Source organism: Nyctereutes procyonoides, unplaced genomic scaffold (assembly GCF_905146905.1).
Source record: "Nyctereutes procyonoides isolate TBG_1078 unplaced genomic scaffold, NYPRO_anot_genome, whole genome shotgun sequence".
Lineage (NCBI taxonomy): Eukaryota > Metazoa > Chordata > Mammalia > Carnivora > Canidae > Nyctereutes > Nyctereutes procyonoides.
In genome coordinates, this window is record NW_026575146.1 from 47,741,549 (window position 1) to 47,765,117 (window position 23,569).

Here is a 23,569-nt window from a genome sequence, read left to right on the forward strand (position 1 = left end):
ACATATTGGCTTCTTGTTAACTAAGGAATAGATCATTAGCATCTTAAGAGAATACGGACTTTAAAGTAGTTTATATAAAGTATATATGATAGAATTCATTGTTTTGTAAGGAAACCAGACTTTCCTTAAAAGTTCACTAGTGATTCATCTGATTACAACAGATGAAAATTAAAACGTCACATCAGTACTTAAAAATATTACCGGAATGTTAGTGTCCAATTCAATAACCTTATCTTCTGAAGGTGAAGATTCAGTATATTCCTTAAATTCTTTCTCTAACTTCTCAGTGTGCTTTACACTCATTGGCTTCCATCTTGCCTTCTTCTTGGGCTTTGTCTCCCAAACCACATCAGAACTTACATGTGAAAGCAAAAACCATGGTACTAATTTATAAACATTTTCATTTTATCTGGTTTATTATATGAATTCCAAAACTTTCAGTATAATTTACAATAACCTCAATTACATGCAAGAATACTACAGGTTTAAAAGTATGAATTCATTCAGTCAATACAGACTTTTACTCTGACACTATTTTAGGTGGTAGGTATACTATCAGTAAACATCTTTGCCATCCTAGAGCTTTATTTTAGTTGATAGACAATAAAGAGTTAATAATAAATTAGTATATTTGAATGAAGTATGAGGTGAAAATGCTTTTGAAAAAAGAAAAAGAGTGAGGTGGATCTGGAGTACTGAGATACACCAAGTAATGGGGGTTGCAGTCTTAGAGTGGTGAGCCAGTGTGTCACTGAAGATGAGACTAGAGCCACCTCACAGGAGATAAGGGAGTTACCCAGCAGACAAGAGAAGAGCTTTTCTGAGACAGGAACCAGAAAGAACAAAAACTCAAAAGCAGAGCACCTGCCCCTGTAGTGTACAAAGAAGAACAAGGAGGCAGGCCTGCCTGGAACACAGTAAGAGTAGAAGATGAAGACAGACAGTGGGAAGCCAGATAATGTAAAGCCCTACAGAATATTATAAAGACTTGGAGTTTTATTGTGAAAAGAGGAATCACTGAAGATGATGAGATCATCATGATTGACTTAAGCTTTGTAAAGAGTAGACTGTGCTGGGACAGAGCAGGGGAAGTGGTGGGAGTGAAGGACATAGGCAGACGGAGAAGCAGGCTCCATGCAGATCAGAAGCAGAAAAACTTGTTAGGAGTTTAATGGAGAAAGCCAGGAGAAAAATGTTGATGGCTCTGCCTTGGGTAGAACAGTGAAGCAGTAAGAAATGGTCAGACCCTGTGTCTATCTTGAAGACAAGGTCAACACAGAGCTTCTAGATGGATTAGATGTGGGGCGTGAGACAAAGAGAAGAATCAAAGATGATTCCAAAGCTTTCGGCCTGAGCAACTAAAAGGAGGGAATTGCCATTAGCTTCAATAGGGAAGGAGGATTTGGGAGAAGGACAACAGGAGTTAGGTTATATGCATATGAACTTTAAGAAGTCTCAGAGACTTCTTAAATAAAAGTCTCGTTAAAGATATACTGCTAAAACTGTTGGCTAATATGTGGTATTTGAAACAGAGAAGAGGGACTCATGTCTCAGGGCACCCAATATTAAGCATTTGAGAAGATAAGAAACCAACACGAGATGGAGAATTCTGAGAAAGAAAGAAAAACCAAGATGGTGAGTTATCCTGGAAGTCAAGCCAAACATTACTATCAAGAAGGGATCTGTTTTAAGTGTTATAAACTTAAGCAACATGAGGACTGGTCTCTGGTGATTTTGACCAGTTTCAAGGTGTGTTGAGAGCAAAATCCTGCTGGAGTGGTTAAAGAAAGAATGAATAAGATAATAATCGGAGATATTGAGTATATTAAACTCTTTTGTAACTGATTAACACTTTTGAGGAGGTTGGCTATAAAGGGAAGCCAAGAAATGGGCAGTAGGTAGCAGAGAAAGTAGGCTCAAGAGAATTTTTTACATTGAGATAAATAATACTGACGAAAATAATCTGAGAGAGAGCCAAAAATTATTGATAGAGAAAGAAGAGAATTGCAGGATCAATGTCTCAAGAAGCCAAAAGGAAATGGTATAGAGTGCAAAGTTGAAAAATATTTTAAAATAGGAGCACATGTATATCTATGATAACCTTGGAGAAGATATTGGCACAGTATCTGGGTAAAAAATGTTCATGGGTAGAAAATTGTGATTTAGGGGAATAGGTCTTTGGAAATTCTTTTTTGACTGCTTCAATTTCCTCAGTGAAATGAGATACAAGGCAGTGAGGTGTGAGAGAAAATGGGGGTTTAAAAAATGAGAAAAAGTGTGAAATAGTAATCCCAGAGAGAATGGAACAAATCTCATTTACTGAAAAATTGCTAAAAGACTTAAATACATAATAAAAGCATCCATCCACATTCTAAAATTACTTCACTCTGTTTACCTATGTAAGTTATTTAAGTATTCTATTTATTAATTCCCTCTAAAATTTATTTTCACTTAATAAACAGGCAGGAACTGTGTATTATTCCTCTTTGCATTCACATCATTTAGCATATAGCACTTAGCAAATAATAAACATTTCTTGAGAATAAAAATTTGTATGAAAAGTGTTTAATATTTTTTTTAAAAAAAGATTTTATTTATTTATTCATGAGAGACACACACAGAGAGAGAGGCAGACACAGGCAGAGGGAAAAGCAGGCTCCATACAGGGAGCTCGACTTGGGACTTGATCCCGGGTCTCCAAGATCATGCCCTGGGCTGAAGACAGCTCTAAACTACTGAGCCACCTGGGCTGCCCAGTTTTTAATATTCTTTTTTAAATGGCATTGATTCCATTCAATGAAAAGTCAAGGGTGTTACTAGATGAATTTATACAGAAAAATAAATTTAAACCTGTGCCATATACTTTTAAGATTTTATTTATTCATGAGAAACTGAGAGAGAGAGAGAGAGAGAGAGAGGGGCAGAGACACAGGCAGAGGGAGAAGCAGGCTCCATGCAGGGAGCCCGATGTGAGACTCGATCCTGGGTCTCCAGGATCACACCCTGGGCTGAAGGCGGCATTAAACCGCTGAGCCGCCCAGGCTGCCCTATGCCATAATCTTTTGATATTATATATGCTTATTTTAGAGTTTAATTTCAAGGGTTAAAACATTATCCTGGTTATACAGACTGGATGCCCTCAAATTAGGCACTAATACATACAAATTAACTGTATTATGTATTAAATATTTATGAACAGAAGATTAAAGGCACAAAGAAAAGAGTTTTACTGGTGATGACTTACATCGGGAATGATCTATTCCGTATTACCTTATTAGATCTTAAAGTGTCAAGATCAAAAAATGATTGGCTATATTCCTTCAACAACTATTTCTGAAGCATCTACACTGTACACTGTGGTAGGTGGTAATGGAAAATTAAATATTTCCTTATGGCATGTTAAAGTATACTTTTGAAAAGCTGAGTAAAGCTAACTTTTTTGAAAGCTTTAAGAATCAACCTAAGACAGGATTTGTAAATTTGATTTTTGATATATCTTTATCTCAAAAGGCAAAAAAAAAAAAAAATCTCAAGAGTATTTTTAAATCAGCACTACCTTAGTATAATAGTTAAAACACAAAACTTAAACTATGCTATTTTAGATTTTATAATCACCATTCTTAATGATTAAGAGCTAATCATTTAAATGTATCTAACCTTGTAATGCCAATATAGGCTACTTCTTGCTTTGTGTAATTGTTGACGAGAGAAATTCCAACATCTTGTAAGGCCAACACAATTTCTTGCTCCGCTAACTCTGCTTTCTCACTTTCATATGTTGCTTTAAATACCCTTGGATCTTCAGTGAATAAAATAATGCGTTGTAAGCCTTCAAAGAATGAAACTAAATAAATGGTCTTTTTCCCCGAATTTATAGGTGTCATCATATCCTAAAACAAAACCATCAAAAAAATAAAAAATTAGAGTCTTAATCAGGATATCTAGATTTCACATTTGAAAAATGAGAATTATAATGGCAACTACTTCAAAGGGTTGGGCATACTAAATGAATTTTTATATAATGTCAGAAATTTACATAATTAAAATCAGTTGATGTTAGCTTATGCGATTATTATGAAGTTACTAATCATGAAGACAGATCAAGTGTTATTGTTCTTTCAACATCTTAATAAAATCTAGTCTTCCTTTGTAAGCTAATCAGTAATACAAAGTATTATTTTCTCTGCTTTATTCTAAGACTAATCAATGTGTTTTATGTTCAAAATTATTCAGTAAGAAATTTGTATTTCCTTACAAAGCGGAATTAAATAGAATAAAAAATAACTGACACTTCAGCTGCATGCTCTACAAAGCACAGATATTCACCACATGGTTAATTCTGCAGGAAGCCCTGATTTATAAGCACTGTGTTAATATCAGGGTCTTGAAGTTCAACAAAATAAATAACAGCAAATTCTAATAACAGCCATGAATTTCTAGTCAGTATTCTAGTGAATATTCTGATTAACAGCAAATTTTAATATACAGTAGTCCAGTTCTCTCTGGTTTTGCTTTCCACAGTTTCAGCTACTTGTGGTAAACTATATTCCAGAAGCAGATGATCCTCCTCCTAAACGTACAGAGGGTCAATAATAGTCTTATACTACACCCCAGTGCCTACATCTTTCATCTCACTTCATCTTATCATGTATGCATTTTATCATCTCATCATCAGAATAAGGATAAGTGGAGTATAAGAGATTTTAAGAAAGACCACATTCCTAGGACTTCTATTACAGTAAATAATTGCTCCATTTTATTGTTAGATTTGCTGTTGATCTCTCACTGTGTGTAATTTTTAAATTAAACTTTATCACAGATATGTATGCATAAAAAAAAAACCACATGGGTTTATATAGGATTTGGTACTATCCGTGGTTTTGAATATCTACTAGGGGTCCTGGAATGTGTCCCCTCCAAGATGGCAGGGGGAGGGTGGGACATGTTGTATTGTACACATTCATGTTATAATGCAGTGAAATTAAAAAGCAGAGTGGTTACTATATGGTCAGATTTAGGAGGAGTTAAGCTATTTATAATACTCTCAAAAAAATACACAGCACTAAAACTACATTGAGAAATAAGAAAACTATTTCCAAGTAATTCTGAAGTCTTTCTAATATTCTGTAGTAAATTTCAGATTTATCTTTATAAAGTTTAACTATCATTATGATATAAATATTCAAAAATACTAATCCACAGATACAGATCAAATAAGATTACAAAATAATTACAAAATATAGACATTTTTTAGACAAATGAAACTGAAGGAATTTGTCAGCTGTCAACTTGCATTAGAAAAATACTGAAGAGAAGAAAAATTAACACAAATGGAAACATGGAGACTCAGGCTAGAATGAAAAACAGAAGAAAAACGTGAGTTAATTTAAATGTGCTGTTAGTTGCAGAAAGCAGTAACAATACTTTTATGAGACATAATACATATAATATGTATTTAGAAATAAGACACACAACAGAATATAAGATGAAAGGGGGTAGAGTAAGAGTTCTAAAGTCCTCATATTATTGGAAAAATGGCACCAGTACTAATTTACAGAATGCATGTAGTATCATTAGAAGCTACAGTTTCTTTTGAGTGTGATGATGTCTACCTATCCTGCAGAACACCAGTAAGCTATGCTCATGGGTTGTTACAAGAGATATGTGCAATGAGGAATAGGATTTGTAGGTTACAGGGGCTCATAACACACCCAAGTGAGCCTTGTTCCATCACTACAAAGCTCTCATTACAGGTGACCAAAAAGAATGGTTCTTTAACTGATGGGCAAAATGTTTGATGCTCCCAGCTGGCATACTGTTACCTGGCCTGTATCTTTCTGAGTAGGCAGCTGCAAACTATAATCTATGATAGTTTTGAGAATCTAAATGTTTAAATCTATAAAATATATAATGGTGGGCATTGCAAAATTATATACTAATGATACATGACGAAATGCTAAAGTGACCATCCTACCAGGAAGATATAACGATTCTAAATTTTATCAACCTAATCATAGTTTCAAAACATAAAAGCCAAAATTAACAAAAAATGAACATATATACCTATGGTAACTTTTAAATACAACGGTACAAGCAAATACACACACACAAAAAAAACCCCGTAATGAGCTAGAAGATTTAAATACTGTAATTAATAAATTTGAACTGACATATACAGAACATTGTAACCAACAATTACAGAATATATATCCTTTTCAAATATACATGAAATATTCACAAAATGATTACATGCTGGCCCACAAAATCTATCTCATTAAATTTCAGGACTGAATCTCAGTATGTTCTTTTCAAATCACAGTAGAATTAAGATAGAAATCAAGAAACACAATTAGAAAATGTCCACATTTTTGAAAATTAAGCAATGACCTAAGTAGCCATGAAATCAAAATATAAATAACAAATCACAAAACAGAAAAATATATAAAATAGAAAAACAAAAAAATATATGTGGAATATAAAAATAAATAAAAATGAAATTTAAGAAATACTTTGAACTAAAGGATAGTAAGTATAAAACATATCAAATTTGTGCTATAAAACTAATGCTGTTTTTGGAGGGAAATCTGTAACTTGAAGTGATTTGATATAAAAAGTGGTGAAAAACTGAAAACCACTGATCTCAGTATCTACTATTAACTCAACTGTACTCCCTCACTTGCCCCAAGTTGTATGTTGAAATCCCAACCTCCACTGTGACTCTTCTGGACACAGGACCTTTATGGAGGTAAAGTTAAATGACACCACAGAGGAGGGGCTAGAGATCTGATCCAACAGGATTGGTATCCTGATGAGAGATATCACAGAGCTCACTCCTTCTCTTTCCACCATGTGAGGACATAGTGAGAAAGTGATCAACTGCAAGTTAAGACGAGTCCATCCCAGGTTCACCATGCTGGCACTGTGATCTCAGGCTTCCAGCTCTCAAACTGAGAAATAAATTTTTGTTATTTAAGCCACTCAAAGTATTTTGCCATGGCAGCCCAAGCAGACTAACACAGTATCTATCTCAATAATTTTTAAAAAAGATTTTATATATTTATCTGAGAGAGAGAGAGAGCTCAAGCAGGGTAAGTGGCAGGTAGAAGGAGAAGCAGGCTCTCAGTTGAGCAGGTAGCCTGATGTTGGGCTTGATTCCAGGACCCTAAGATCATGTCCTGAGCTAAAGGCAGATGCTCAACTGACTTAGCCACCCAGGAGCCCCTATCTCAAGAATTTAGAGAAAGGAAAGATGAAAGAATATAATATAAAGTTGAAATAGGCTAAAATGAACACAAATGTATAAAAGAGATCATCAAAAGAACAAAACAATGGTTTTCTGATAGAAAAAAGTAAGAATTAAATTGGGAAATCTTAAGTAAAATTTATGAAGGGAAAAGAAATGAAGGCACAAATAAACTATACCAAGAATGAAAAAGAGAAGCACTATAAATATTAAAAAGAAGATGGATAGGATAAAAAATTTTAATCAACATATTAGAAAAATCAGATGAAATAAACACATTCTTGGGAAACCTCTTAGCAAAATGACAAGCAGAAATAGAAAACTGAATTGTCCTAACATATTAACAAAACAGAATTTCATAATTTAAAATCTTCCTTCAAAAACAACTGTAGGCTAAGATGTCCTGGCTTCACTGGTAAACCTGGCAAACATTCAAGAAAGAAAGCATATGAATCTTACATACACTCTTCAAGAAAATATGAAAATTGCATCTCCAACCATGTTTTAAATGTTAGCATAACCTTAAATATCAAATTCTAGTACGGACATTACTCTCATGAATACAGGCTAAAGTCTGAAAATATTAGCAAGTCAATTCCAGAAACACAAGACTAGTCTAATATATAAAACTATATAAAACCACATAAATCATCCTCTCAAATAAGGTGAAATCCAAATATCACAAATCATTTCCATAGAGAAAAAAAATTAAAAGCTTAACAAATGATAAAAATTCAGTATTCATTCATTTATTTATACATACATATTTTTACAATCTAGAAGATAACTGCCTTAATTTGAGAGAGAATTAAGGGAAACCCACAATAAAAACACACTTAGTGATGTAATGTTCAGTTTTCCCTCTAAAATGGGAGATAACCACTGGTCTATTGGTAAGAAGAAATAATAATCAGTGGTAAGGAAAAAAAAGACAGAAGAGGGGTTAAATTAAGATGAATTTTGAAAGACTAATAACATCTTTTTTTTAAGCTTTTTATTTATTTATTTATGAGACACACAGACACACACACACACACAGAGAGAGAGAGAGAGAGAGAGAGAGGCAGGCTCCATTCAGGGAGCCCAATGTGGGACTCGATCCTGGGACTCCAGGATCACCCCCTGGCCAAAGGCAGGGGCTTAACCGCTGTGCCACCCACGCATCCCGTCCTGTAAAACTAATAAAATCTTAATAAAAATTCCTGAAAGTCATTCAAAATGTCACTGGAAAATGTTTATATATAACTTTATCATTATAAAAACCAAACCACTCAAAAAATAAATTCTTTAGTTGGTCCCTAAATGATCCTCACAGTAGCCTCACTGCCCTAAAATGCCTGGCAGTGCCCTGTATCTGAGATAAATGCTGAAAGCACCTAACCTCAGTGTATCTTTTATAACATAACAGCAGTGAATAATGATGTAGACAAAACAGGACCCTTTCTGTTTTTAAACATTTTTGGTTAAAGTTTGAATTTGAATTTTTGGTTAAAATGTTTGGCAGTTTTTTTTAAATAAGATTTAGTTAGTTCTTCCAATCTCTGAGCATAGAATGTTTTTCCATTTCTTTGTGTCATCTTCAATTTCTTTCATAAGATGTACAATCTTTTACTTCTTTGGTTAGGTTTATTCTTCAGTATCTTATGGTTTTTGATGCAATTACAAATGGGATTGATTTCTCTTTCTACTGCTTAGAGTTAGGCTTAGCAAAATAAGTCAGTCAGAGAAAGACAAATACCATGTGATTTCACTTATATGTGGAATTTAAGAAACAAAACAAAGGAACATAAGGGATAACAATAGAGGGAAACCATAAAACAGACTCTTAACTACAGAGAACAAACTGAGGGTTGTTGGAAGGGATGGGGATTAAGGAGGGCCCTGGTAATGATGAATACTGCGTGTTACATGTACGTGATGAATCACTAAATTCTAGCTTTGGCAGTTTAGAAGTTCAGGCACAAAACAGGCCTTTTAAAAAAAAAAAAACAGGCCTTTTAACTAGCAAAACTGAAAGAGAATATCTTATAAAAAAGGATGTTTAGAATACCATAATACTCAACCCAATACGTACATCCTTTTGTGTTACTTCACCATGGCTTTTTCCACATCTCCACTTCAGCTTTCTAGAGCCCATTGGATCAGCCCATGTATAAAATACTGCTTTTCCAGGAGGGAGGGAATCTTCTATTTCACTGAGAGAACTGCCATAAATAGTAAAAATACACATTAAAGTAAGTACAAGCATATGAATATATAAGGAATCTAAAATAACACTTAATCCTGAGTCCACTAGTTGAGACTTGTAACAGTCCTGATTAAGACTAGATTGAAATTTTTTTCCTTATACAATGAAAAAGAGGTTTTCTAAGAAAATGAGACTATTTCAAGGGAAATATTTGTCACAAAATAAAGAGTTTCAAGTTTTTAAAACTTCTTTGTAAAAAAAAATAAAAATAAAAAAAATAAAACTTCTTTGTGAACTTTTGTTTTAATACAAATGAATTATGGAAGGAAATTATTCCAACTATTATCTATACTAAATCTGAGAGAATTTAATTGGGAACTCTTTCCTAAGTATTAGTCTTATTCTGGCAAAAACAAGACAGCTAAATTATCTTTTAAAAAATCTTAAGACATGATATATAAATCTAAAAAATTCAATCAACTTACAAAATAATTCCCAGAAAAACAAAAAATTGGAGAACTTACAAAACCAAAGAAATAACGGAATGTAACTTTTCTGAGCTGAAGCAGCAGCTGACTCCAGAAGTTCAATGTGGGCATTACAGAAAACTAATGAAAACAGATTATCCTACACATATCTTTGTAAAAATTTTAAGTTTTACCGAAATATAGGGAAATCTGCCGGTAAACATCTAGGAAAATCACAGTTACCCACAAAGGAGTAAAAATAAGACTGCTCTCACATTTTTCTACAATACTGAATGCCAGAAAACAATGGAACAGTATCCATACAATTTTGAAAAAAGAGTTTAGGACTTAAAATTTTAAGTCAAATTCATTAATTTGCAAGGGTAAGACATTCTCAAACAAGCAACAGCATAATATAATATCCACAAACCTTTACTGAAAACCTAACTCAAAGGTTTTTCCCAACCTAGCCAGAAAGAACTCAGAAGAAAATTGGAAGAATTGGCATGTGGGGCACCTGGCTGGCTCACCTGGAAGTTCATCTTTTGACCTTGGAGTCTTGAGTTCAAGCTCCACATCAGGTGCAGCCATTACTTAAATAAGTAAAACTGGGACATAAAAATATTAAGCAACTAAACCAGAGAAATTGAGTTGTCAAATGGCAAAAAAGCCTTAAATAAACACATTTTTGAAAAACTGTTTTATATTAATACGAATCAAAAATTCCAAATTATATTCATAAGAAACTGGGAATTTGGAAAGAGAAACTGAAAATGTGAAAATATTCCACTTATCCCCCATGGGTCAATTAGCAGATTTTGTTTCACTCAAAATTTAAAATGCACCAAAATCTTCATGAACAAAAAAGTAGCAATCTACAACAAAAACAGAATTTTCCAAATCATCATTAGAAAAGAATAGTCCATATTACCAAAATAAAGGAAAGAAATCTTAGTTATCAGAAGGACTACAAAAAATGGATTAAAGATCTTTATTAAAAGAAACAGATTCTAACATTATAAAATTAGACAATAACCAAAAATCTCAATAATGAAGTATTCATAGCACATCTAAATGATAGGATATAAAGCATTCACTAAAAATTGTTTTAAAGCAAATTTACATGTTCACAATAGCTATTAAAAACAAGAGACTCAGAAACATAGACAGCAACAGTAAAACAGTGTGAAGAGAAATGCAACAAAATGGTGACAGTATTGAGATTTCAGGATTATGGTTTTCTTTTCACAGTTTTTCTAAGGAATTAAGAAAATTGACAGCTATAATTTATATTTGTAGGACACAATGAACAATCATATTAACAACAAAAACAAAGCCAAGGAAAGAAAAGTGGGGAGATAACAGCCCTATAAGCATTGTGCATTCCACAAAAAAAAAAAACATCAGTTGTAAATGTAAACCAGATAAATTAGTTTAAAAATATTTAGAAATGCTCATATAATGTTAACTATACATATGTACAGTCTTAAACTCACAAGACAATGACAACACAATGTGAAAAATGCTTTGGTCATGCAAAGGTACAACTGAAAACTGTATGCGTAGATTGAGCTAGTGAAATAAAAACACTAACTCAAAAAGAAATCTGAACACTCATGTCACTAGAGCAGTATTTACAAAAGCCACAACATGAAAACAACATATGTGCCCATCAAATGGATGGATAGTATGAATGGATAATGAAAATGTGATGTGTACATAGCATAATTATTATTCATTCATAAAGAACAATGAAATCTTGCCATTTGGGACAACATGGATGGACCTCAAGGGCATTAAGCTAAGTGAAATTAGTAAGACAAAAAAAGACAAACTCTGTATAATATGTATGTATTTATGAGAGAGATCTAAAAAGCCAAACACACACACAAATCCAAACACATAGATTTAAAAAAAAGAGAGACAGTGGTGGTTGTTAGAGATGGGGATAACATGAAGTGGACAAAGGGGTCATGAGGTATAAACTTCCAGTTATACTATAATCATGGGGTTGTAATGTACAGCATCATGATGGCTATAGCTAATACTATATTTTACTATAAACATATATATTTATATATTAGTATAAATATACTTATTAGTATATTAGTATATACTAATTAGTATATAGTATATACTTATGTATACTATACTATATACATACACTATACTAATAAGTATACTATAATTAGTATACTATGTATAACTAATAATAGTATAAACTAATATATAAGTATACTACAAAGTATAATTAGTCTTTAGTATAAACATAATATTTATATATTATATTTGAAAGTGGAGGAAAGAGTGAATTTTAGTTATAATCACAAGAAAAAGATTTTGTAACTATACATGGTCATGGATGTTAACTAGACTTACTGTGTGATCAGTGTGCAATATATACAAATATTGAATCACTACAATGTATTCCCGAAATACAAGGTTACATCAGTTACATCAAATTTTTAAAAAGTAAACTACAGATATTAATGTCAGTTTTATACCTACATATTTCAGTGTATCTGTTTTAAAAAAATGAGGATATTGTTTTATATAGTTTTAATGTTATCAGTTTTATATGTATTATCAGAATATATGTGTGTATATATACATACATACATATATATATACACATAGACAGAGACAGAGTTTTATTTATTTAAGAGAGAGACTGCATGAACTCTTGTGCAAGCATGGGGGGAGGGCGGGGGGGAAGGATCAGAGGGAGAGAGAGAAGCAGACTCCCTGCTGAGTGCAGAGCCCAGACAAGGGGCTAGATCTCAGGATCCTGAGATCATGACCTGAGCCAAAGTAAGACACTTAACCAGTGGAGCCACCCATGCACTCCGCATCACTGTTATTCTTAAGAAATAATATTTATTTATTTATTTATTTATTCATTCATTTATTTATAATTTATTATTATTTATTTATTTATATATAATAAGTAGTTATTCTTAAGAAATAATCATAAAGTCAGCGTCTCATCACCTAGACTCAGCTAAAATCAGGGGCACACCATATTTGTGATAATATTCTTACCTTTGATTGTACTGAACAATGTCACTCTTGGTGTGATTTATTAATAGGAATGTAGCTGCTCCATCATGATAATCTGAAAATGTAATAACTGTAGAATGTTCAGCCAAATTAACTTCTGCTATAATACCTCCAAGCTAGGAAAAAGAAAGAAAAATATTCTTTTTTAAAAATTTATTTATTTATTCATGAGAAACGAGAGAGGGAGAGAGAGAGAGAAGCAGAGACACAGGCAGAGGGAGAAGCAGGCTCCATGCAGGGAGTCCAACGTGGGACTCGATCCCGGGTCTCCAGGATCAGGCTCTGGGCTGAAGGTGGCACTAAACCACTGAGCCACCCAGGCTACCCGAAAAATATTCTCTTATGTGATCATTTTCCAAAGAATATTAACTAACAACACTTAATAAGACTGTTCCTAACTTAATATATTTTTTGATGATTAAGAAAGCAAGTCAGGATTTTCTACTGCATATCCAGAAAATCATGAATCTCAATTAGAGTATACAGATGAGTCAATTCCAGATGTGGTATATTCTAGTATTCACACACTCTAGCTTTCTGTTTAACAATTAAATTGTTTTATGTCTCTGCTTCATTTTAGGACTTTTTCCCTTTACAAAAAGAAATTTTTTGTTCCTTTTTGGTGAAAGGCAAAAAAATCAAAGATATGAACAAAATTACAAGTATATAATAGCTTCTCTAATCTCTCTCTCTCTCTCTCTCTCACACACACACACGCACGCATGCGTGCACCAGATCACCCACCTCATTATCCAGGCGCAATAAAATACAATTTTCTTGCTTGTTAAAATGTATCTTTTTGGGAGGGCCTTGATGTCTTTCAACTTGAATAAGAAGTGCATTAGAAGCATCCTCAGGCCAAAAGGGGATACACTAAAACATATATTGCATACATTTATTTTTTTTAAAAAAAGATCTCATCATCAAGATTTTATCATTTTAATAAACCCACCAGGATAGACTTAAAATAAATCTCTTTGAACACTGCTCTAGCTACTGGGTTGCTTGGCTATGAAGAGCTATGAACTGCCTACTTAGAGACAGGTCACCACCTGTGGACAGTGCGAATACAAGCAGTGATGGGTGGGAAGTTGAGGAGCTGTGGTAAGTGGAATGCTGGAGAAGAGATTTCCTTGTGGTCCAGAGATCTAGAGGAGGTCTGAAAAATCAGCATGAGAAAACAGCTGAGAAGCAAGTGTTGGTTTGAAACAAGGGTATATTCAATTCCTAAAACTCATCATCAGGTTGTGGGTATCATTTGGTAATTAAACAACAAAGTACATGCAAATGTTGAATCAGGTCATGTATGAATCCAAGTTCAATAAAAGTAAAAAAAAAAAAAAAAAAAAAAAGTAAAAGAAATACCTAAAGTCAGAGTAGAAAATAGGCTCAACACCATAAGGAACAAAAAATAAAATAAAATAAAAATAAAAAAACTTAAGGAACATGGACATCGGCGATCTGGAATCCAAATTATGATTTAATAATTTAATAATTTATTAAATTATTATGATTTAATAATTAAGGCCAAATCAAGAGGCAGGCAGTGCACCAAAGGAGAAGTCCAGACAACAGAAACAGAAACAAAGAGCTAAGAGAAGAGGAAAGGAGAAGCTGTCTGTAAACTGTTCCATACACCTGTCTTACTGCGACAGGTCCCAAACAGACTGATGACTTCACAGACTTCAGTGACACTGTTCATGTGTGACACTCATCACCAGGATGTGGCCTGGAGCAATGTGGGAGGAACTTGGATGTTAAAGCCAAGTGCTTTAGCTTGTTAATACCAGCCTTATCTGACCTTAAGTGATAACAATGGAACTAGTTCTGAGACACGGTTAAGGCCATAAGAAACTTAGAAATGCTCTGAACTCAGGGCTTCTTGAAACCTAGCAGAACTTCTGTGGGAGAGTTAGAAGACAGCAATACTAACTGAAGTGTCATACTTCCCACGAGGAACTGAGAAGACTAAAAACAATGTGCTTTCTAAATTTTCCCAAGCCTGTTCTTCCCTGGTAGCCTTGGCTTACTTAAAAATGTATGATTTATGCTTAGATACCCACTATATCATTTTAAAGAGTCATGTGCTCAAAATCTTGTGACTAGAGAAAGTGCTAACGTAATTGTCTTTTGTAGTGGGCAGACATCTAGGTAGTTTAACCAATCAACATGAGCAATAACTGCGAGTACACCTCTTAAGATTGACTACTACAAATTAAAATGTAAAAGTTCTAAAGTAGCAAAGAAATTTTATCTAAAGAAAAGCTGAAATTGAAAATAAGAAACAGAGAAAGTAAAATAAAAAATAAGTTGTTATGCAGTTGCAATTGCACTTAATGTAAATATAAACTGTTCAAAGACAGAGGCTATAAGTTAGGTTTTTAAAAAGCCAAGACCCATCAATGTTATCTGCAATAGACATATAAAATCAAGACATAGAGCTGCTCTAAGTATGGAGGAAGATACACCTAGAAAATCTCTAAAGCAAAACAAAGCTAGGGTTGATAATCTTAGCATCTGGCTGGCTGGATACAGAGAGCTCTATATCCAACCAACCAAGAATCCTAGATCTAATGAGATGTGGAACATCTGCAAAGATAAATTATATATTCAGTCAATAATTATTTATTGAGAGCTTACTAAACACTGTTCAAAACCGTCTGATAGGTCTTCACTTCATGCTGAACAAAAGCTAAAATCTTTGCAATGGCTCCCAAAGTTCTACATGTCCTGTTCTCCACTACTTTCCCCTCTCTAGTAATACTGGCCTCTTTTGCTATCCCACAAACATGCCAAAATCCTTCCACTTCAGGGCATCTACCCTGGCTGATCCTCTTTATAGAGGAGAGAGAGAACCTTGAAGATGCTTTTCTTCTCCTCTGAGTATTCAGTACTTTTCTACTCCTAGCTCTTCCCCTGGTCATTGTTCATCCTCTAGGTCCCTAAAACTGGATGAACCTTTTATTCAAGGCTCCCTGGACAGTGACACAACCTCTAAGTCTGTGCTGATCCACCTGATCCCTGACCAATGCTCTTCCGTAGGGAAAGTGGTATGGGGCAGGGATAGAGTGGGTGGAGGGAGAGCTGACGCTTTCTCCAGTTTAGCCTCTTGCTTATACTATGGCAGTTAGTGACTGAAGGCCCGACTGTTACTTTCATTTTGACCTGTTGTCCTCATCAGCTACTCCAACACATGGCAGCTCAGCTGAGCTCTTGGCAACTGCTACCTCCCACATTTCCTACAAGTTTTATATAAAAGTACAGCTTACTCTGTGCTTCCTAGAACTTTTAATACTTAATACCTGTCTTATTTGCATTTCCCTGATTAGACTTTTCACGTTTAAACATATTATATATTTTACTAATTGATTATGATACTATTAATGTTTCTACACCCCTCCCCCAATGAACTGTAAACTACACAAGCACAGGGACTGGCGGTTCTGTTAACAGATGTATATCAAAAGGCACATAAGGAATACATACAAATACTCATTAATGAATGAATAGGCAGACTTCAAAAAAGGTAGAACTTCTGAAAATAATTATTCAAATGAAAACTCAACTGAAGTCTTAAATAGCAACTTAGAGTAAAAGTGAAAATTTATTAAAGATATAGGTGTAGAATTTATCTAGAACGCAGCAAAGAGAATTAAATAGATGGAAAATACTAAAAAAAATGTTAAGAGATATGGAAGATAGAATATGGAGGTCTAGACTGTCTGATTAAAGGTCAAGAAGCAGCAAATGGAACAATGAAGGAGAGGCAATATTTAAAGAGACACAGTTACAAATTATACAGCAAGTATGAAATAGATTGATCCACAAATCTCAGAGTAAAGCATCTCAAGCAGGATATATAAAAAGAACCCACATGTAGACAGATAGTAGTATGACTACAGAATATCAAAGACAAAGATTAAAAACAACAGTAAAAAAGAAAAAAAAAGACAAAGATCATGAGGCAATTAGGAAGAAAAATGACTTCTAAGGAATGATATCAGAATTTTTAAAGTGGAAGCCATAAAGGAGTGGAGTAAAATCAACACATGTTGGGGGAAAATAGAACAGGTTAGCAAGAGAAATTATAAAATATAGATTAAAAAAACTTTTATGGATTAACACAGACAGTATTTCCCTCCAAAATGAGCTCTGAAGGAAAATTTAAAGAATGTCAAGAAGAATGATACCAGCAGGATGGTTTAAAAGCCAGAAAAAACAGTGACTATAAATAGCAAACACTTCTCTTATAATCTTAACATATTTAGAATAAAATTTCTTCAAAAATTAAATATTCCAGTAACCTCAGGCATTCCTTTAGAAAGCTTTTACCCAGTTGTCTGATAGCTAACGATGCAATAGAATCAAAATTTCATTCCTAAGTCATTACCATCTTCTTAAAACAACTGGCTTAACTTACTCCACGAAAACATTCCTAACAGCTCTGTGGAAACAGTAAATCATTTCCTACTCTTTCCTGCATTCATACCTTATCTAGTCTTCTATTGCTGTGTTTACACTGTTGGTTACTAGCTGTTAAATATCTACTTCCCTTATCAAGCAATGCATTCCTAAATGACAAGGTTTGGTTTTTAAAAATTAAATATCTAGAGCCTGGTACAAACAAAACAGGTATACGTAGGCAATTAAAAACCTACATAGTGGTTTCAGGTATCTAAGTTCAAGGAAAAATGAAAATCCAAAGAGGTATATTTTGGAAATGTATCTACCCACCTGCTCCAAATCAAGAGAGAGCCACTTATCATTTCCCTGTTCAGTGACTGATATGTGATACTTGCTTTTGTTTTCTATCATATAAAAAGGGGTAAATGTCACAATCCTGGTAATGTTAAAACTGCTGAGGTCTATAGTGACACCAACCTAAAGGGAAAAAAAAATCAGCATTTCAAAAACTCTTACATTATTACAACATCCTTATAAAAATTTAGTACGCACACTTTAAGCAGAACTTTCTCCACAAGCAAAGAATGAACTCACTTGATAGTCCATTTTCAGGCCTTTACATTTAACAGCTCCATGACTACCAACAGTATCAATCGAAAACTGATCTGACAATTCACTATCAGTTACCATCAGCTGAACCTAGGAAAAAATATTCCGAATACATTACAATTTAGGTACCTTTAAAAATTCCTCCCTCAATTGATAAATTTTTTTGCTTTCTTAAAATAAATATTATATTAATGCACTAAACATTTTCCCATACTAAGTTCTAATCTTTTAAAACTTCAAATATTTAAATGCTATGTTTCATAATATTCTTCAAAACTCTAGAAACTAAAAGGAATGAAAAATAGCTAAAGAAGAACGAAAGTTTTAATACCTTACATACCTTATTATTATTAAAAAAGTGCTTTGGTTGAAAAGAAAAGAGAACTGGCTTTTTATAATTAGGTGGATGCTTTCGATGAATTCCATCTGCTTTATACTGTAACATTCGACCAGTTTTATTGACCATCCAGTAAGGACTATGAAATGCCACAACTGTCTGGCCAGTATTGTAAGTCACATGGATAGCAATATCTAAATCAGTCTTTTCTATTTCTGTAACACAGGTAAAATTGATGAAACTAATATCTTGCTGATTAGGTTTTATATGATATTCACTTTTCCAATCATGATTAAGATAGTCAAGTAATTTTAAATGTAGTATGGCTTTATCCAACTGCACAGTACAAATATGGGCTGAATGTCCTTCATTTAGAGTATAAACTTTATGTTCAGTGCCCTGTAATAAAAAAAATACAGTAAAATTTTAAACATGTCAGAATAATATGCCAAAAAATTCTATATAATGATTCCAGATGTCATACAGATTAAGGCTTTTGACACACCCCTATCAGAGCAAGACAGAAGACTTATATTTGCGCTCTCTGCCAGCTGTATAAACTATAAATTATTTGAGATTTGAATGATCATATTTGTAAAATGGTACAAATGATCTACTTCAGAGGATTATTGTGAGGATAAAATTAAATAACAAAGTAAAACTATGATGGAATAAAACACTATAATTAGTAAAATATTTTTAAAAATATTATCCACTAGTGATTTTAGTTTTGAAAACTACAAGATGAAAAAATGACAGTAATCCAAAATAAGCGATCCCTACTAATTCCTATTGCTTTTTAACAATCCCTCATCACCCATTTCCAATCACTATTGATACTGCATCTTACATATGTCTCAAAGCTGTTCATTTATCTCTGCCCACATTTCCGTTACCCTCAATAGCTCATGTCACTGTGACCTCTTACTTTAAGAGTCTCCTAACTGCTCTTGTCCCTTATAATCCTCTCTCAATATCATGGCTAAACCGTCTTCCTAAAAATATATTATATCCTTCAGAAACCAGCGAATAGAATGTGATCTCTAAAAGTTTCAAAAGTTCTGTAAGAATGGGACATGTATAGATACATCCCCAGTTTTTCCATTATCTCTAGCCTGATTCCTTCCTGTTTTTAGAACACAGGAAGCTCTTAAGATTTTAAATTACTTAAAGCAAATATTATATAAATTATTAATTGAAAATAATTAATATTCCACAAAATAAGAATAGTAGTGGTTGGTGGTGATGTGAGGGAGGTTAAATAAATGGCAACCATGTGCCTGTGAGGCACCATGCTAAGTCCTTTACAGGTATTACCTCATTTAAGTTTCCCATATCCCAATCATACAAGTTTCATTACTCTCCCTATTTTATAGACTAGGACAAATTATTTAAAAAGATGATACAACTTGCTTGAAAATATAAAGCTAGTAAATGATAGAGCTAGGATTCAATCTCAAATCTATCTGCTAGCAAAATATAAATTGTTAGCCACTATGGTATCTGCCAAATGTATAGAAAATTGATAACTTAAACCACAGATATGTTAACTCCCGCCCCCACAATTTATCAGACAAGTTTAAACATATAGCAAATCTGAATTAATAGACAATAAAAACTAATAATTAATAGATTAAAATGAGGAACTCCTTTTTTATATTTGACAAGCACGGCAAATGCAATGTCTACTTAAAATCTTAGGATAAAAAGATCCCTGTTATAGCAAAAGGAAGGAATGAGATGGTATCTGTTAAAAAGTATTAAAAAAGAAAAAGTATTTTTATAGGGCATTAAAATCTTTTTTCAAAAACTAGAGAATAATATAAGAGTGTTTTCTCCACCTATTTAAGTCTAATATTTGAATATTATTTTAAGACTAATTTTCATACTTGTTTCAAAAGCTAGTGTCCATCTTTTAAATATATAATAAATGAGATGTACATTCGTGGAAATAATTTTAAAAATATATACAGGCATATCTCAGAGATACTACGGTGGGTTCAGTTCCAGACTACAACAGTAAACCAAATATTGCAATAAAGTAAGTCAGATAAATTTCTTGGTTTCCCAATGCATATAAAAGTCAAGGGTACACTACACTGTAGTCTAATAAGTATGCAATAGCATTACATCTAGAAATCAATGTAAATACCTTAATACTTATTGCTAATAATGTTAATCATCCTCTGAGTTTTCAGCAAGTCATAATCACTGATCACAGATCATAACAATTAAGAATGAAAAATTTGAAATGCTGTGAGAATTACTAAAATATGATGGAAAAACATGAAGTGAGCAAATATTGTTGGAAAAATGATGCTGGCAGACTTGCTTGACATAGGATTTTCACAAACCTTAAATTTGTAAAACACAGTTTCTCTGAGAAGTATGATGAAGTGAGGTATGCTTGTATTCTAAACCTGAGATGCTATCTTCATTTGACATGCAACTTTCAGATGATGTAATTATAGGCAATTTTTATTAGCTCTATTTTCTAATAGAGATATAACATTATAGGGTTTCACTCATATGGGGAATATAAAAAATATTTAAAGGGATTAAAGGAAAAAGGAGAGAAAATAAGTGGTAAATATCAGAGAGGGAGACAGAACATGAGAGATTCCCAACTCTGGGAAACAAACAAGGGGTAGTGGAAGGGGAAGTGGGCGGGGGGTGGGGGTGACTGGGTGATGGGCACTGAGGGGGACACTTGATGGGATGAGCACTGGGTGATATGCTATATGTTGGCAAAACGAACTCCAATAAAAAATATACGCACACACACAAAAAAAAAAACAAAACAAAGCAATATATATCATTTTCATAAATGATTTTCAAAATGGCATTATCACCTTTGTGCATGTAACTTATATTCAATTTAATAGCCAGATTTCTATGGTAAATCAGTGGAAAATATGTATTTTTTTTTCTATTTGAAAAACATCTAGACTACCCACTCACCAGTATTATCATTTTTATGTAACATTAAGACGTTGCTTTATTGCTCATAACTTTAAATAACCAAAACTATAAAATCAAAGACAGGAAGGCATTAAAAAAAATTCAAGAATACCTCTATATAGTAAGCAATTTTGTAAGGAAGAAGATTTCGAAGCAGGATAGGTGGCCACAAATGCATTATATATGGTAAATCCCAACCATCTTCTGAATACACTGACAGAGAAGCCAAATTATCTTTTTCTGGGACAACATTAATGATAAATGGTTTTTTAGCAGCATTTATAGATCTACATTTCTTTTTTAGAAAAGTGCCATCATTTTTTATAATTTCTTCAAAGTCAATTCTTTCACATGCTTGATAGTCCTCATCTTCTGGCCTCAGAGAAAGGGGTGATCTGTGGTAAAGGGTGAAACAATATGCTTTTGCTTTAAAAGGAAACATAAATGATTACTATTTTGGAACAATAAAATTACATCACTCCCTGCTTTTGTAATAAATTTTTTATAGTTTCTTCTTAGAGATAGTGAAGACAGACTGGTAAATAGATATTGTCATATCTTAATTTTCTAGAAACTAATCAAGTTATTTGGTTCTTAGGAGAACATTTTTCTTAGAAACTTACTATCATAAAGTTCACAATACCTGGTTTCCTACAGAAAATATATAATCTAATAGATCCTATATGCAAAGCAAACATATACAGTATTTGTTGATTTGCACATTTAACTTAAAAATACTGGCTTTCCTGAAAATGTGGTGCTAATAAGAAGTACATGGCATAACTGAATTCATAAACTAAAAACACATTTCTATTGAAAAACAAATAACCATCAGCTTTTCAATGTTAATCAAACAAAAGCTTTCAATAGATTATTGCTTAAACACTGAGCATAGTTGCAGAAGTTGTTGCAAGAAGACAGTGATAAAATCATGTATGATTAATTCTTATATTTAAATATCACACTCTCTGTTTCAATTATATTTTAGGTTTAATCATTTTTCAAATCTAACTTGTCCAAATATAAACACTTAAATACTTTTATACTTGTAAAATCAATTGCCTATAATTGTGACACTATCTCTTGCAAATGAACAACTATCAATATCAGCTCCAGTACAGATTTTGTCCTAAGCCCTAGTCCTAAAATATCCACTACACACTTCTATAATGATGTGTGATGGTGACTTAATTTGATAGACTGAACTCCAAACCTGAACTCCAAAATGGTTTGGAGTTCTCTGTGTGTCCCTTTTCAGGGACTTCCAACTATATTAGCACTGTGGACTATAAAAAAAAAAATATGACTTTTCCATCTCCCTTGACATACACATAAGTCTAATCATCTATTAAATCAATTATCAGATTTAACCTATTTCGTTTCTACATTCTCTCTGTAATTTTCATTCTCTTTTTCATTCTTTTAATACTTAAAAAACTTGATTTTCTCTAAATTAAACTAATGCCAATAAACTCATCCAGATTATCAAAACCTTGACTGGACCCATTATTTATCAATGAGAAGGTAAAACTGGAAATGAACAAATGAATAAGTCATTCTTTACTCTTACAGATATCTCAATCAGATGGGAAATGTAATGTTAGAACTTGTGCATTATGATAGAGACAAAAAAACATGTGCATGGCGCCTGAGTGCATGAGGGTGTGAAATCTTTCTAGACAGTTGCAGAGCATTTTGTAGAGGTAACAATTTTGCCAAAAAAGCTTTATTTTGAACAGAAGACCTGAATTAGAGAAATATGCAAGGTTAAAGGAAAGTTTAAGAAATTAACAGGAAGAAAATGTGAGAGAAAGATGATCAATGGCAAGAGGTTCTGTATGAGAAGAGCTGATGGAATGAAAGGTTTTAAAACAGGACATCAAATGTTCTGAGAAGAACAAAGAAAAAGATGATATTAAAGACAAAGATAAAATTAACATAAATGAGGGCAAGAAAAGGAGGGAGCAAGTTCCTCAATGTGAACTTAAACTATGTTTCAAATGTTATATATTACAGATGCATACTCCAATCATCCCCCAACTATTCTTAATAGACTCATACAAACCCTGTGCTTTCAGGTCTCATACTTTCCTTCCACTTAAGATTGCCCTTCTCTGCTAATCTGCACTTCATTATTCATTATATTTGACCTTTAATTAATGTATCTCACCCAGGAGTCCATCGTTACACCTTCTTTGTGTTCGTGGTTTTCTGCAACTACCTTTCTGTAACTCCCTACAACCCACTGTTTTCTTCCTACCATATTCATGCAATGTATCAATCTCATATTTACATAATGT

The 23,569-nt window shown here is 33.1% G+C and overlaps 1 protein-coding gene across 4 annotated transcripts in view; it reads right to left on the reverse strand.

Moving 5' to 3' along the window:
- Positions 1 to 23,569, reverse strand: part of VPS13A (vacuolar protein sorting 13 homolog A) — a 241,199-nt gene that overhangs the window by 49,099 nt on the left and 168,531 nt on the right. For all 4 annotated transcript variants that reach the window (XR_008662454.1, XM_055309662.1, XM_055309663.1 and 1 more), the window contains exons 47-55: positions 21,382 to 21,664; positions 18,312 to 18,707; positions 17,957 to 18,061; positions 17,693 to 17,839; positions 13,703 to 13,831; positions 12,941 to 13,074; positions 9,318 to 9,447; positions 3,658 to 3,890; positions 202 to 355 (exon numbers count right to left, since the gene is read on the reverse strand). Coding sequence is in view for 3 of the 4 variants with exons in the window: in XM_055309662.1 (XP_055165637.1) it covers positions 202 to 355; positions 3,658 to 3,890; positions 9,318 to 9,447; positions 12,941 to 13,074; positions 13,703 to 13,831; positions 17,693 to 17,839; positions 17,957 to 18,061; positions 18,312 to 18,707; positions 21,382 to 21,664 (1,711 nt within the window). In the remaining variant the exon portion in view is untranslated. The remainder of the gene's footprint in view (positions 1 to 201; positions 356 to 3,657; positions 3,891 to 9,317; positions 9,448 to 12,940; positions 13,075 to 13,702; positions 13,832 to 17,692; positions 17,840 to 17,956; positions 18,062 to 18,311; positions 18,708 to 21,381; positions 21,665 to 23,569) is intronic.